This window comes from Motacilla alba, chromosome 3, assembly GCF_015832195.1.
Source record: "Motacilla alba alba isolate MOTALB_02 chromosome 3, Motacilla_alba_V1.0_pri, whole genome shotgun sequence".
NCBI classification, from domain to species: Eukaryota; Metazoa; Chordata; class Aves; order Passeriformes; family Motacillidae; genus Motacilla; species Motacilla alba.
Window position 1 is genome coordinate 53363907 of NC_052018.1, and position 17090 is coordinate 53380996.

The 17090-nt window shown below is 38.8% G+C and overlaps 1 protein-coding gene across 5 annotated transcripts in view; it reads right to left on the minus strand.

Annotated features, from left to right (window-relative positions):
- Window positions 1–17090, minus strand: part of THEMIS (thymocyte selection associated) — an 83200-nt gene that overhangs the window by 13774 nt on the left and 52336 nt on the right. For all 5 annotated transcript variants that reach the window (XR_005256363.1, XR_005256364.1, XM_038132318.1 and 2 more), the window contains one exon: window positions 8082–8232. Coding sequence is in view for 3 of the 5 variants with exons in the window: in XM_038132318.1 (XP_037988246.1) it covers window positions 8082–8232 (151 nt within the window). In the remaining 2 variants the exon portion in view is untranslated. The remainder of the gene's footprint in view (window positions 1–8081; window positions 8233–17090) is intronic.

A 17090-nucleotide genomic window follows, 5' to 3' on the forward strand; every position in this document is an offset into this window, starting at 1 on the left:
ACTAATGAATAAAACAGGCACTGAAAGAATAAGCTAATCCCTGTGATTCAGCGAGGGAAATATTGTTTGTGCACTTATACTTGCTAATACGGATATAAGGTACAGATTGCTCATGGATGGCATAGCCAGGCTTTCTTCTTTCCCAAACACATGTAAACAAATGGATACACTTCTAAGCAAGACAGCTCAAGGAGAAAGAATGTTGATGTCATCAGGCCAGACTAAATCACAGCTGTCCCCAGTCCCAAACCTGTTCAGAGTTCCTTTTGAAATAAATATATTTACACTTCAATAAAGCATCAAGCAATTAATGAGACAAGCTGAACAATCCAAGGGGGATTCTGGACACTGAAATCAATGCAATTTTCTTCCCTGTTTGAAAAAAAAATCTATTAGCCTCAACACTGAATTACCAAATCAGATAGGCAATCTCAGTCTGCCAAGGAAACAAGGCTTATGTCATTGTGCTGTCCATCCATCCATCAATCTTCTCAGTAGTTTTACAAGTTTATTTCTGCCAATTTCAATCAGATTTGAAAAGGGGACAGAAGTCTCACAGTGGTTACTAAAACTAGAGTTGAATTAGTTCCTCTATTGAAAGAGAAGCATGCAGAACACAGCTGTTATCCACTCCATTTGGCAGCAGACAGCAGGATAAATCAGTGTGTGCATATTGGTTGGACACTCAACACACACATAGCTCCAGACCTGCTCTTTTTCTTTTGATAGGAACACTGCAAGGAGAGTTTTGGTTATTATCAGGAAAGACAGAGACGAGCAGTAGGGGACAACAGTCCTGAATACTTATTAAATCAAATTTCATTAATTCTGCTCTTCCTGGAACAATTTGTGTAATTATATTTGCCTTTGTAGTGGAAGGCTGGTGCTCTGCAGACTAAAAATTTCCATTAATTTCACTTGTATCGTTGAATGAGTAGGATATATTGGCTTTTTCTCGGAATATGCTTGCTGTTTTTCACAAGTTTCAAGGTCAGAAATGGTTGTCATAAGTCTCCATTTTGCCCTTCTTCAAAAGGTAGGCAACAGAAATGACCCAACTCATCAAGACCCTTGCTTGAAAGAAACAAGAGCTAGAGGCCCCAACTCATGTGCATGTACAACTCTGCACACCTGAATGCCTCTAGCTGTGTGACCAGAACATAGTTTTATAGCTATGGTAAATATTTCAGATCAATTTTAACTGTGCATAAATTAACACTCAATCACACAGCACTTATTGTTTATTTATGCTTAACTTGAAAAAAGTAGTTGTGAAATATTCTGCATAATATTGTTATGAACTCAACATGGTAGAACCACAACCTTATTTCTGCACATCCCTTAAGTGAAAATGCGCAGAACCAAAGGTATATGCATAAACCAAGCATTTTTTATGAGCAGCAGCATTTTATTTGCTGTGAGCCTGGTTCTGATGTTCTTCAGTGCTAATGAGAACTAATTCCTTAGGGAGTGCTGCTGAAAGCTGATCAGCGTTAGAAGAATCAGAGCCCATAAAACTAATGGACTGTTCCTTGTGCTGATATCCATCGACCATTACTTCATGTGATGATGTAGCGTATCTTTAAAAACTGTTATGTGCCACAATCAAAATATTTCACATAAACTGTAGGGTTGCATTTAATGTATGGGTACTATGTATCTTCCTCTGGAATCTCCTAAACTAATGTTTGGAAAAGATTAGTCTGAATTTCTTTGAAATAATCTTAAATTTCCTGAAATAGACAACTGTTGACATTTTTTCACTGTCCTTTTACTTTAAAATGTTTTTCTTTGTCAGTTTTTTTTCTGGTCTGTTTTGCTGGTTTTATTGAACTTTTTGAGACATAGTTTCCACCGTTTCATTACTGCCTCATACAAAATAAATCCTCAGTGTTAACAACAGCTCTTGCAGATGAGATATGGCTGCCACAAATTTTAAACAGTCTCATATTTCTTGCCTCATCATAAGTTCCTGCAAGAGGATGCAGAGTGGGGCTCAGGGCACCATCAGAGACGTTCAAGTGCTCTCTGCACAGGACTGGGGGAGCAGAGCCAGCAGCACAGCCAGAGAGTGGAAAAGGACACTGACATGAAGTACCCTTTGGTTTAACTACATACAAAGCTGTTATATATAACTGCGTACAATGCTGTCATACCTCCTCCTTGCAACCACCTAAACTCCTGCCTGAAATCTCTGAATATTACTGCAATTAAAACAAGCCATATCTAATAAACCAGTGAAATTAGAGGGATCCAGAGGCTGTGCTTTCTTCTCCCTGCTGTAAAACAAGTTAGAGTTTGGTTGAGAGTAAAGCTGATTGAAAACAGTTCAATATCATTTACTAAAGTGCACTCACATCCTATAAAATGGTATAATCTCCATATTTTAAGTAATTTTCTTGCCTTTCTTTAAACTTACCTCAGAAGATATGTCAGCCTAGGATAAATTCTGTGTTTACAGATGAAAACACAAAAAGTTTTTTATTTTCTTTTTTTTTTTAAAAGAAAATTACAAGACCATGAGAGACAGAGAATCTAATATCCATTTTTCCCTAATCAAAGACCAAACTGAGTGGGAGAGCTGAAGGGAGTTGTCACACACACATACAGGAAAGAATTCCTAATTCATATTGCTTATTCCCATGCCCCTTAGTTTAGAACACTAATACAAAATCCCTGTGATGTCATCAAAAAAAGACCAGGTTTTCTTTTTTTTTTTTTTTAAATAATTCAGAATTCTACATTTTGTTTTAAGTTTTTGGGGTTTTTATGTTTAGTTCATTTTATTATTTGTTTTGGCGCATAGTGCCATAGTCAAATGTATTGTCTTAACTAATGGGACAGCAAGCTACAGGGGCAGAAGTTTCTTAAACCACCTATGAAAATTTAGTAGACATATGTGCATCCTAAAACACAAATGGAAGGCCCAATCCTCTTTTTTTTTCTCTGGCCCACTAGCCTCCTAAATCAAATGCCTAAAGACAGAATATATAAATACCTTCTCTAAAATAGCCTGACATCAATGAACAAAATCTGCATAAACACTGTTTTGTTGCTGACTGTAACTATTCCAGAAACCTACAACATGAAAAAGAAGATTAGGTAATGTTCTAGAAACTCCACTTAGAATAAATTTCAAGGATAAAGAAAAACTGATACAGCAGATTTCTGATGAGAGTTATTATCCTGCAGATATTGTTACCATTTTTAATTAATTCAAACTCAGTCAAATATAAGAAAGTAAGATAATATCTTTAGTGGCCAATTCAGGTTCAATAGCAACAGAGGAAGAAGGTTCCATTTCTTAGAAACAAGAATAATAAATCCTATCTTTATTAACATGAACTCTGTAAAGAAAGACAATAGAGGCTTCAAAATGGAGGAAAAAACATGTTGTTTTTCTTTTTTGAACTATCTGGCCTTTGGTAAGAAATAGAAATTGTTTCTGTAACTAAGGGGGTTTTTGAGAGTACAGATTCAACATCCTTATTAGGAATTTGAAACAGGTTGGTGCTTTGGAGGGTGGCTTAACATTCATCAGTGGAAGTTTAAAGATTACTCAGTGAATGGTGCATTTCCTCCCACTCAAAACCTACAGGAGTGCGTCTGTGTTATTAGTCTTGACATATTTTCTAATCCATTATCTTTTGAATTAGCAGAGCAGAGTACACCCTCTGGAACAGGCAAGCTTGCTGCAGGCAGCAGTGGACTCCTGGGGATTCCTTGGCTGGCCAGGAAGGGCTCTTCCATAATCTAATCCGCTCTCCTGTATAATTCTGCAATTATCTTTTAATCAAGCCAAATAATTTTCGACTGTACCAACATACAACTTTCAGAAAAAAACTTTAGCTTTGATTTGTATGTCAGTGTACAATCCATCACTGTTCTTTGGAGTGGGTTACATCTGCCTAGCTCAAACTCACATAATACTCCAATTTGGACAGAGTTGGTAAAGGGATATACTCCAAGGCAATTAAATAAGAAGCAATTTCCTAGTCTTGCAAAAGAAGTATCATTACGATACTACTTCATGATTTTCAGTGTGTGTACTGAGAGAGGTACTAGGAGTTTGTTTGGAATCCTCAGTAACAAAAGCTATCCTTTATCTGGTGTTCTGTGAACAGCCTAAGCCAAAAGAGTGAACAGGATGAACTTCAAATGAACTAATTGCATTTTCATGGGAAATGAGGCAGGAGACCTGTGGCTGATGGGCTTTTGAATCAGATACATGGCTAAGAACTCAGGTGCATGAGAAGAGTTAGTGCTGTAAATGTTTGCAGTACCAGAGTCACGTCAGCCTTCAGCAGTCCTAACACCATTTTTTTCCTCTAATACTCTTAGTCATACAGCCAAAGCTACCTGCAAAGCATGGGTCTCCAGCCATAAACTCGTGGAAATACATAGGAAAAAATAAGCCTGACTGATAGTTAAAGTTTAAAAAAAAAAAGTCTACTAGAAGCAGGAGGAGTTAAGTCATCAGTCTACCATCACTACTGATATGTGAGTCTTAACCAGAAGAAATGTAAACTCTGCTGTCTCAGAAAGGATATTACAGCAAATATTAGGATTTTGATGGAATGAGAGCCAAAGGAAATAGATCAAGAACAATCAAGAAAAAACATTTTCAAACTCAAAAAACGCCATAGAAAAAAGCATTCTTCTCAATTAGTTTTAGAATTACAAGCAAGTGAAGAATTGGCTATGAAAAGCAGACTTGTGCTAGAAACTGAAAAATCACAATAAAAATCAAGTGCTTTTTGAGATTATGAAAAAGGGTTATCTATGACTTATAAATAAGGCTTAATGGGGTGGACAAAAGACTAATGGTATTGTCTCTGGATGAATAAAGAGAGAGAAAGAGGACAGACTTCAAGCAGGGCAGATGGGACAGTCAGTGATATTGCAGCATTTCACCATGGTGCTGAAACATGCTCAGTAGAAAGTCCAAAAGTGGAACTGTTGCAAAAAAGTCCAAGTCTGTTTTCTGGTGTTCAGAACCACGAACTGCGTGAACTAACAAGCAACACGAAGGAAAAGGAAGAAATCTTACTGGTACCAGAGGCAGCTGCCTGCTGAGGGACAGGTGAAGAGTCCCCTGAGAGTCTCTGGGTCAGGCTTTAATAGAGAGACCAATATGAGTGATGCCTGCTGTGCCTGCTACAGACACAGCCATTCATTAACAGAGCAGTAGATGAGAATGAGCTTTCCTTAGTAAGTTTGCGTTGGGAGGAGCAGCTGAGATGGTTGTGCTACCATCCAAAAGGACCTGAACAGGCTGGACAACTGGGCAGAGAGGATTTTCATGAAGTTCAGTGAAAGAAAATGCAAGGCCTGGGGAGGAATGACTGGAAAGCAGCTTTGCCAAGGAAAACACTGGGGTCCTGGAAGACAAGCTGACCATGTACCAGCAATGTATCCTTGTGGCAAAGTGGTTCAACACCTCCTGGGCTGCATTAGGCAAAGTGATGCCAGCAAAGATCCTGGTCCCCTTGATCAACACTGGTGAGAGCTGGGTCCAGATCTGGGTTCCCAGTACAAGAGGGACATGGATGTTCTGGAGCAAGTCCAGCACAGGGTCATGAAGGTGATCAAATGCGTCTGAAATAGAAGGGGAGGCTGAGAGGGCTGAGGCTGTTCAGCCTGGTGAAGAGAAGGCTCAGGGAAGGTGTTACACTGGGCATCAGTATCTGATGGGAAGATAGGAAGAGGATGGAGACAGACACTTCTCAGTGGTGCCCAGTTACAAAAAAAAACACAAGCAGAAACAAATACCTTCACAGTACAAAAATGGAAAGACCAAGTGACCTCCCAGTCCTGTTATTGAGCTGAAGCTTTAGTAACAGTGGCTCCATATTGCTTTTCTCAGCCAGTGGAGCTCAGCTTAGAAACTGCAGTACAATTCCTGTAACAGGCACAGGAAGTAACTCTATGACTTCACTTTTTGCACAAACTGAGAAGCTGCGTTCAGAAAAATATTTGAAGACTCTTCACCATAAAGGCATTTTGAGACTTTAGCCTGTGTCACATTTCTTGTCTGTGAGGAGTCTAGGCCAATAGGGTTAAGCAGCTACTCAAGCACTGACTTTTGTGCTTGTGAATAAGCCAGTCCTCAGCATAAATTTTATGTCTGTCTTCTTCCTCAAAGAGGCATTGGTCACATTTTCTTCAGGTGTGTTCCCTCTACTTCCCATGTCTGCCTCACCCCACAGAGACTAACCCAGGCAAGTGATCCAATGAATCCCTGTAGCATGGACAATGATTTTCAAAGTCAAACTTCAGTGATTTACAGGAAGTGCCCTTAACGAAAAATGAGTACCACACTAACCTATGATGGTATTCCTTTTTTTTTTTTTTGGTGGGGTTTAAACTGAGGATACTGTCCTTTGTACCTGCTGACATGTAAGCTTCACCATTTACCCCTATAAAATCTAATCAAATCATTAAACAGTGACAAAATAGAGCCTGAAAAGAGACTTTTCGAAGCCACAAAATACCAAATCTGGAATTTTATTTCAAAGCTGCCAGATACCAAAATATCGTGTTGGTTTTGGCTGGGGCTGAATTAATTGTATTCGCAATCAATAGCACAGGGCAGTTTTGGTTTTGTGCTGAACACAGGGTTGATAACATGGAGATTTTTTTAATGCTCAAGGGCTTTTTTTATGGGCAGAGCTTGCACAGAGGCAAGGGCTTTTCTGCTTCTCATACTGCCATGGCTGGCAAGGGAAGTTGGGGGTGCACTGGAGTCTGGGAGGGGACACAGTTGGGACAGGTGACCCAAACTGACCAAGGGGATAGAAGGAAGAAGGGGGGACATTTGGAGTGATTGAGTTTGTCTTCCCAAATTACTGTTACATGAGATGAGGCCCTGCTGTCCTGGAGATGGCTGAACACCTGCCTGCCCACGGGAAGCCATGAACTAATTCCTTGTTTTTCTTTGTTTGTGTGAGTGGTTTTTTCTTTCCCTGTCTTTATCTCAACCCACAAGTTTTCTGGCTTTTTCCCTTCCAATTCTCCCCCCCGCCCCTCATACTGCTGGTGAGGGAGTGAGCAAGCAGCTGTGTGAGGCTTGGTTGCTGACAGGAGTTAAACCACATCACTTTCAATAATCAGTCCCCAAATAATCAATTTCCACAGCAATAAGGATTAATGAATATTCAACATGACACTGTAATTTTCCTCCAGAAAATTGGTTTATGTAGCTTTTAGGAGCTTCAATACATATAGTTTCAAATAGACAATTCTTTTTAAGAGTCTTACACACTGAATGACAAGAAAAAAAAAGAGAAACTTTGTAAGTTCTTCTATTGATATCAATTATCAGTTGACAAATGCTTGAGGATGAATATTTGTGCTTTAGACTTCAAAATGTTCCAGTGTTGTAATTAATGTGATTTTTTTCATATTTCAACTATAACCTGTGACTGAGAGATTAATGAAATAATTTTTTAATATTAACTGCAAAGTTGCAATATATAAAATAAATTTGGATTTGTCCTCTTATAATCTAGCATTTCAACTTCAATATGGGTCATTTCTGAAAAAGGAAAAACTTGAAAGATAAATAGAAAAACTAGCCATCTATCAAAATTATGGGCATTACAAACAAATAGAGAAAAATTTAAAAAATGTCAGTCACATAATTTGCTCAGTACTATTTTTTTTGTTCAAAATACAAAAAAAATATAATCTGAAGGCATCTCCATATCTTTGATCTAAATGGCTTTCTCATCTTAAAACATTTTGGGATAGGTATTTTTTTAATAACAGATTATGTGTAAGCATCACTCTAAAGCAAAAGGACAGCACATGCTTTTCAGTCGTCTGTTCCTAAAAGCCACTGAATATTCATGCTGCAGTGTCAGACAGAGTTTAATACCATGCTGCTGCTGAGAGCTTGGATGAATTTGCCTTATGGCATTTATGGAGGAAGAACAGAGAGGTTCACTTTTCATCTCTCTTTGACTAAGCCACAGATTCCAAGTTCAATTCACACAAGATACTCCTGTATGACAAATTTTTATTAGGGCTGAGGTTAAGCTTTGTTATATTAATAGCTCAAACCATAAAGTTTAACTGACCTTTAGTCACAGTGGTTTCCACTAGTGTAGCTTTCCCAGTCATGTCCTCATTCTCGCAATGCACCAAATCATTTTGACAACTAACTTGCAATTCCAAAACAGCAGGATCTCGATCTGAACACAATTTCTTGGTGGTGTCTACGTAGAAATTCTGAAATTAGACAGAATAGCACATTAACTTTCCATGTAAATTGTTATTCCAAACTGATGTGACATGCAAGAGCAATATTCTTTGGGTTATTTCTGTGAGTTTTAACTAGAGATCTTTCTGTTTGTCAAAGTCATAGATGACATTTACCACAGAGCTTGTCTTTCAGGTGTGTACATCACAAAATAACATGACCAGGAGGCACTCTAGGTGAGAAGATTATCTCTAAAACACATCTCCAATCTTTCTTTTCCATTTTATATTTGGCTATATGGTGTTACACAAGCAAAAGGAGATTTATGTATCCCTTTTGGTTGATTCAGATTACTTTCTGATTAACTACTTTATTGTATCGATTGTTCATTTAATGTGTTCTGTTACATATTACATCACAAACTCATATAAAGTCTGACATTTCAATTACATTTACCCAGTAGCATTCACAGCATAGTATAGTTAGATGATGGGAACATACAATTATGGCATTATTAATTATAGTTTTATTACATTGGATAAAGTAAGTTAGCTGGCTGCAATATTTGCATCCCTTGAAATTCAAGCTTCATACACACCTTTCTATAATTATGTTGTTTTATTTTTAATTTTGAGGTATTTATGTCATAAATACTTTCAGTCAAATACATATTTTTAGCTGTGTAAGTAACAGTCAATTAAAAGTGTCAAAAATATATCTTTGGTGAAGCTCTACAGTAGCTGCAGTGTAGGTACAGACCAATTGCAATCATTATACCAGAGTATATATTTTGGGAAATAACCGGTATGGATTTTCCATTCAAAATCAAATGCAAATTTTTCCTTAAGAATGACAAAGCCCATCCTATTCAGAGAGGTAAGGTCAAGTTGGTAAATCTGACAGTAGCTACACAGTAATAGGATCTGATCTTTCCAGAATCAACCCACAATTTGCGAAGGCGCGGCACAAGCCCACATTTTACAACAACTTGCCCTTTTTGAAAAAAGATATCAGCTAGCAGCAAAAGAAGTCACTGGTAATCAAAATAGAAGTTTTGGAGGAGTATATTAAGAAAAACAGACGAAATCTATAAAACATAGGGATGATTTTGCCCAGTGGGTGGGTCACAACACTGAACAAGTGGAAGACCCTTTTTTTCAATTAGTGGAATCTCTGGTACTTTTCTCCCTTTTCTTGAATGAAACCCCACAGGATTGATCTACAGGAGTCAGTTGAGTTGCAGTATTCAATGCATGTTTGTGCTCTACAGGTTGTACAAAGCTGAGGAGTGCTTGCCTTGGTCCCAAAAGAACCTCTGAGGCCCAACAAAGCTGTAATCAATGATGTAATTCACAAAAAATCTCAGGGCCTTGTAAAAGAGAAATTCAGCTAAGAAATACTTTGCCAAGAGGACAGAAATGTCAGAAGAAATTCTTCACAGCAGAGGGTTTAACTTTCTTTCACCAGGAGGGCATGGGCTTTCTTTCATCTCCTTTTCTTGATCTTCAGCACCTAAACATGCCTGTATGCCCCATCTGTTTGTTGCCAGACTGTCCCAGTTATATGAACACTCATTTTATAAGCAGTTATTGAGAAACGTCCACCTTCTGCTTGGGGAAAATAAATGCCTAAATAACCATGTTTCAGAGCTGCCACTAAACTAGTCCCATCCTTGGTATCAGTCATACCTCTTTATCACAAATTAAAGGTTTTGGAAAGGGTAGGGTAACTATTATTCATAGGCAGATTATTCCTGTGTTCCAGTTGTTTGGCATACTTAGTACACAGAAAGCTTTCACTTAATGGTCAGCTTTCAGGGAAGGATGGAACTTTAATTTAAACTGTAGATATAAAAAAAAAAAAAAAGGGTTTTGGTTTTTGTTTGTTTTTGTTTGTTTGTTTGTTTGTTTTAAAAGCATGAATTCTCTTATTTTCTAGTCAGCTCCTTATTTACCCTATTAATACTAGCCATCAATGTGATGTATGAGTGTGTTGAGTTTATTTACTTTGCAATGCCTTAACTAATTAAAAACAGGCCTTGGTATCAAAATAGAAAGATACTCTCATTAAGAAAAATGTATCTGGAATTTGTGCTAATCTTACAACTCATCAGCAAAACCACACGCTGTGAAAAAATAGTTACCTGGGGCACCTTGTAAACAAATTAAAATATGCAAAACTCAAACATTTAAAAACAAATAGGATTACAGAAAATGAACTGTCACATCACTTTATGCTGAAATCTGATAGCATTTTAACATCCTTAATAGCACTATAGATAGTAATTAGACTACAGACCAACAGAGATGAGTTGCTTTTTAAAAATTATGTAACAGAGAAGTCTTACAGTTGTCTTTCAAATACTTGGCAAACTTAACAACACAGAATTTCAATCTAGGCAGAGTCATTGTTCCACTAATTTAAAGAAGTCAGGATATCAGCCATGATTTTCAATAGTTACTGCCAGAAAAAACATTAATTCAATTAAAAACTCATAATCTGAGCTGCAGTCATTTGCTATAAAAGACTACTCATGAGGAAACCCCAAATCTCAGCATTTGGAAAATAAAACCAACATCTACAAGTGCATGAACTAAAAATTTTACAGCAATGACTAAGAATTTCCCATTACATCTTCAGGTTTGCTTGTGGTCCAGGAACAACTCAGGAGTCAAAGCATAAATCTGTAAAAGGTAAATGAGTCTAAATACACACAGTCCTTCTGAGGAAACAGGAGGTGTTACATCAAACAGGATAAACACAGAAAAGTGTGAGACCTGAGAACTAAAGGGCTGGAGATGCATCACTTTAGTAAGAACAGAAGTGTCAGAATTCAGCAGAAGCTGTAAATGAGTGCAGTGTTTGTTGAAGGTGCACAAACTGAAAACACTGCAGAGGCAAACTGAGTTTCAGAGCAAGGGGTTTGAATTGGCTTCCCTTTTACCCTTGATCACCTGTAGACTGCATCTCTGTGTGTGTGTGTGTGTGTGTGTGTGTGTGTGTGTACATGAGCTCTCTTCTGCAAGCAAGGCTTCCCTCTGCTTGACTGCCCCAGAAGCTGTGAAATCTGACAACAGTTCTTATCAGTGGCACTGGCCAAATAGGAATGTTCTCCCTATCTACAGCCACACTTCCACAAAACCTGTCCCCAAAATACTGATATCCCCTGCAACATAAGTGTCTGCTCTCATCCTCCTCTCACAGCTCCAAGCAGCGTTCTCCTCCAACTTAAAAAATCTGGGGTATCTACAATTGTAAAAATTTGGGCTATCAACAATTGTAGCCATGTGAATATTTTTTTCATTACTATGTTGAATTGTTTTTTTGAACTCGTTTACATTTCTGTTGTCAGTATCATGTGGCAATGAGTTCCAGAGTTTATTTCTGCTCTGAAATTTACTTTGGGTTGCGAGGTTTCTTTTTACTGCCCTAACTCTTAATTTCATTAATTTTCTCCCATCATCCAGATTTTTACTCTTTTTCTTGAGTCACCTCTTCTTTAGGTAGAGGAGTTTCTAGTATTTGATCTTTCCCCTTCCAGGAGTCAAATTATAACTCGTGATGCACTGACTGGAAATTCCTGCTCCTTTGCAAGATACAACCCAAAAATACTGAAGGCAATCCCTATCCCACACATGCTTCAGACAGCAGTATTTGGTCACAAATACTCAATCAGCCCATAAAATTGCACAAAAGTTCTTACAAAAAACACCCCAAACCCCCAACCAACCAACTAAAAAAAAAACCACCAAAAAAACCACAAAACCAACAATAACAAAACCACAAACCAAACAAACAAACAACCTCCACCCTCCTCCAACTCTGGAGGTGTCCACTAAAATTATTGTAACCACTGAGATAAAACAGCAGAAGGAGAAGCTCTTGGGGAAAGTAAGAAAAAAGTCTTTTAAATCTAGTTATAAAAAAAGAAAATAATTAACGTTCATAATGTGCATTATTGTTTTGTTGCTTTTTTAAAGAAAAGAACACCTCAACAGCATCTAGAATATTCAGAGTAAAGAAGGAAGCATTTGTTTAAAGTATAGAAAAATTTGGAAGCAAATATGCAACCAATAGCTGTCATAATCTCTGAAAATGTGGTGAGAGATATAGTGCCATAAACCAGTCTGACAAAACTATGCTTTTCAGACTGAAAGTCAAGCTGTTAGGTGATTACAAATGACTCTAGTGAAGAGGAGTACTCATTTGCTGGAGCAATCAGTGCTGGACATGGCACTACACCTTTGGAGTACATTATTATAAGTCACCCATGCTGGTAGATACAGACATAAACCTTTTACTGCAATCTTTAAAAACAACTTGGAGTGGCAGTATTTACAGCCGTCAGAAACGAAGCCAAAGCTCCAGACACAAATTTATTGCTTTGGCATTAACTGCATGGGTATATTTATCTCTAAAATGCTTAATTGCTGCATGCACCTTTCCACCAGAAAAAAACCCAAAAAATATATAGAATGAAATTGTGATGAATGATTTCACTGTCCAAATACTGATGAAAAAGACAATTTATCCCCACAAGCTGCATACGACAGTTCTGTAAAAGAGTAACACAGCACACAGTCACCAGGAAGCCCAAACCAGGCTGGATGAAGTTTTAGTTTTAAATATTTTGCAGAGTATTTCAAGGAAATTGTAAGAGAGGGTGGTAGAGAGACATATCAGTTCTCATAGCTGCTGATTTATAAAGAAGACTTCATAAGCTTCAGAGCCGACAGAATTACAACCTACCTACATAATTTTGCTCCCACAGTCATTATACCTGTGTGACTTTCTGCAGAGACAGTTTGGAACTACAGTGGGTCAGAAAATAATCAGATTTTGTTTCCCATGTAGTATCAGCCAGACTAAATGCTATCACATTCAGAGCCTTAGACCATCCTGAGTCACAGATGTGAATTACTTTTTGGGTGGAAGAGCATATGTTGGAGTACATTCTGGAGTAACTACACTGGTCAGATTTACACCAATGCTCATCATCAGGTGATCCCCCCTCTATTCCACTCTGGTGGAACCCCACCCAGAGTACTGCATCTAACTCTGAGACACTCAACATAAGAAGAACATTGTTCTGCTGGATTGGGTCCAGAGGAGGGTCACAAACATCATCTGGAGCACATTTCCTATGAAAATAGACTGAGAGGATTGGGGTTGTTCGGCCTGAAGAAGAGAAGGCTCTGGGGACACCTTCTGGCAGCTTTCCAGTACCTAAAGGGAGCTTACAGTAAAGAAGACGAGAGACTCTCTACCAGGTAGCATAGTGATAGGACAAGGGGAGTGGTTTTAAGCTGAAAGTCAGTAAGTTTAGATTAGATTTTAAGAAGAAATTATTTTCTGTGAGGGTGTGAGGTACTGGCACAGGTTGCCCAGGGAAACTGCGTGCCCCATCCCTGGAAGTGTTCAAAGCCAGGTTGGAATGGGGCTTTGAGCAGCCTGGTCCAAGGGAAGGTGTCCCAGCCCATGGCAGGGTGTTGGAACTAGGTGATCTTCAAGGCCCCTTCCAACCCAAACCATTCTATGATTCTATGAAAATATATTTCACCTACTGTCTGACTAAAAATCTGAATGGGTGCTCTTACTGAACAGATGGGGAACACAAATTTGAATAATGAGAATACACACATAGGAACTGCTGACATGTCTCAAAATCTGTATTATTATGGCAGTCAATTAAGATTGATTTATTCCACTTGAAAAGAAACAATTACCTTTGGATTATTATTCACTTGTATCCCAAGGTAGCCTTCTCGTATGATCTATTGGCAAGCCAACTTACCTTGCACATCAAGGTAATTTTTGCAAGGGCACAGTGTACCCATAGCAAAGGGTACTGACAAGGGTCTATGATTTTGTAGCAAAAAATTTTAACAGTCTTTCCCTCTGCACTGATTCCAGTACATGGTATCAAGTCTTCATTTTCCACAGTCCACTGGAGTGTGGAAAAGGAGAAGAGCTAGTTAGAAGATACTTCAGAAAGGCCACGGGCAATAATGAGGGTCCTCATTTAGCCTTATTAATATACAGGATGAGAACACTTTGGAGAATTATTATTTGCCTGCAGGACTCATAAGGTACTATAAACTGCAGATTAACAATTTTGACAGAGAAGGGGTCAAGGTTATATCGTTTCAAAGACAAAAGCAAAATTGTATTAATTTGCAAGTTATTGTCTGCCTAAAAGAGGCAAAAACCACATGATCAAATTAAGTTTTGTGATCCAGATTCAGGTGTTTAATAAATTTCTTCCTCGCAAGGTAATTTCTCTCCAAACCAACAATATCACAATTAATTTGACTTTCATTGTCAGTAGTCTGGATTTTATCATGGAATCATAGAACGGTTTGGGCTGGAAAAGACCTTAAAGACCATCGCGTTCCACCCGCACTGCCATGGGCAGGGACACCTTCCACTGGACCAGGTTGCTCCTGGTTCTTTTCCTAAAGGTTAAAAAGGGGGAAATATAAATAAAATCATTCTTGATCGTAGACTAATGCTACTGTAGGCACATACTAAAGGTTCAAACACTGTATTTAAACTCGTACATTTTCCTAATAGTAGGGACAGGATTAGTTAATCCCTGTTCAGAGTTTGTGTAAGAATGCTTGGATTTAAAACCAAAACAAACCAGAGCAGAAAGCCCTGTTCCAGCCGGATCCATTCCGACAAAAATGAAAGAAAATAATGAGCCAAGCCGATTGGTCTTGGAGAAACCAGCGGCACCGCGCCGTGCCCGACACGCAATTTGTCTGTGAGCTGGGACGACCGATGACATAGAAGGAATGACATAAAAACCCGCGACAAAAGGAATAACCGGGGAAGCAGGCGGCCAGCACCGCTAGGGGGCTCCGCATCCCGGCGCATCCCGGCGCATCCCGGCGCGTCCCGGCGCGTCCCGGCGCTCGGCAGAGCGCTCTCCGCGGAACGCGCTGCCGGGACAGCGGCTCAGCCGTGAAATCGGAAAGCCTGACATCCCAACTCTCCTCCGACAAAGGCTTCTCCCTCTGGTCCACCCCTCTCCCCCCGTTTGAAACGCCACACCATAAATTTCTGGGCCTCTGGAGAGAGAAAACAAGGCTTGATCAGATTTGATGATTTTTTTTGGGATGCAATGTAGTGAAACGTTAGGATGTTGTAATTTAACGGGCTGCGGTTTAATAATTGTGGAGGGGGTGGCGGGGAATAACAAACAGAGAGAAAAAAGGGATCCAGCTGATAGAATGACCTTTTGAAAGGGCTGTTGTATGTGAACAGTACAGGCTTTCTTAGGAAATTTTGTGAAGGTTTTAAGGAGGTAAGAAAATACTGCCACTCTTCACTGACAGTTCCCACAGTTCAGGTAAATTTTCTGCAGTGAATGGAAACAAAATAAGTTGCTTTATGTAATCAATAAAAAACCACACTAGAGTGTATTTCTATTGCATTCTACAGAAATTCTTTGCTTGCTCTGAAAATTCAGAGTCCCAAGATTTCAGTTCTTAATCCAATCGCTTTCATGTACTCATTCACTGCTCACAGTGTTTGTTTAATCATTTGTTGACTGAGATCTTTTTCTCCCCCCAAGATTTTCCCAGAATAGTACCGTTTGTGTCTCAAGAGACTTTAGAATTAAGTTTTGCTCCCAAAGATCTTTTATATCTCTGGGCAACTGAAGCTGTCACCCACCTTTTCCCAGATATTTTTCCCCTGCTCTGTCTGTGTACAAGCAAAAGAGAACAGAAAATTATGTTGGGCATCCTTGAATAGCCTGGGATGAAGCAATGCTGTATTAGCCAGCACAAAATCACCAGGCTTACACCTTGGGCTTAGTGTTAGAAATCAAAAAGGCTATTTAAAAATCTTTTAGCAATAGTTCAAATGCAAAATACAGAGCTGCATAATGCTCTCCTATCTCCATCTCTTCCCTCTTCTTTACCTGCTAAATACATAAAGGGGGGAGTGCTTGATCCCCGGTGCCTCAGAGCAGAGAATAGTTTTTTCATCTTTACTATAATGTGGATGATAATATTACATTTATTTTTGCAGTAATGTCTTTATGTTAAGGTTTGGTTTTTTTTCTGAGTACTTAGCCTTAAACAGCACTTTGTCTCTTCAACACACCATGCAGTGAAACAAAAGTATTATTTTCTGCATTTTACATGCTGGTAAAGCAAAATGTACTCTTTTCCACATTGCTTCTAAAAGTGGGTAGGAACAGGTGAGATGCCACCAGCTGTCACCTTTCTACACACCCTGAGCTCTTCACCAGCCTGCCTTCCCTGCCATCAGGCACAGAAACTGCAGCCACACTTCTGAGCTCTCAGTTAAAAAAAATTAGGCTTGGGCTGTTTCAGATTAGGCAATGAAACTCAGTATCAGCCTGTGGAAATCCTGGTTTCCATGGCACTCACAACAGTCCTGAAAGGAAGTAAGAAAAGGATCCCATAGTTTCATAGTGAGTGTAAGGCTTTACCCCAAGGCCGGCTTTGCTTTTCCCTGGGCTACCCACCCACTAAACAGTGAAGTTCTTGGGAGGAAAAAAGTATACCCCTGAAGACCTAAATTAATGAGGTCTACTTTTGTATTACAAATGCACCTCACCTTGGCAAATGGAACTGCTTGTTTGTTCAAAGAGTATGAAGTGTTGCATTTTGTGCTATCACCACTTAAGCAGAAGATGTGGATTCTTTTCATTCGTCTTTAATGGAATATTAACTGAAAATATAATTACAAGGGACAGAGAATTACCTGCAGGTTTGCCAAACTGCAGATGGAATATACTCAACAGACTGAAATCCGAAGGCTGAAAATGGTGTAAATGTAAGTGTGGTTGAGTGTGTGGAAAATCTGACTTGAAACTAAATGAAAAGAAGAATGAAATTTCCTGTAACTC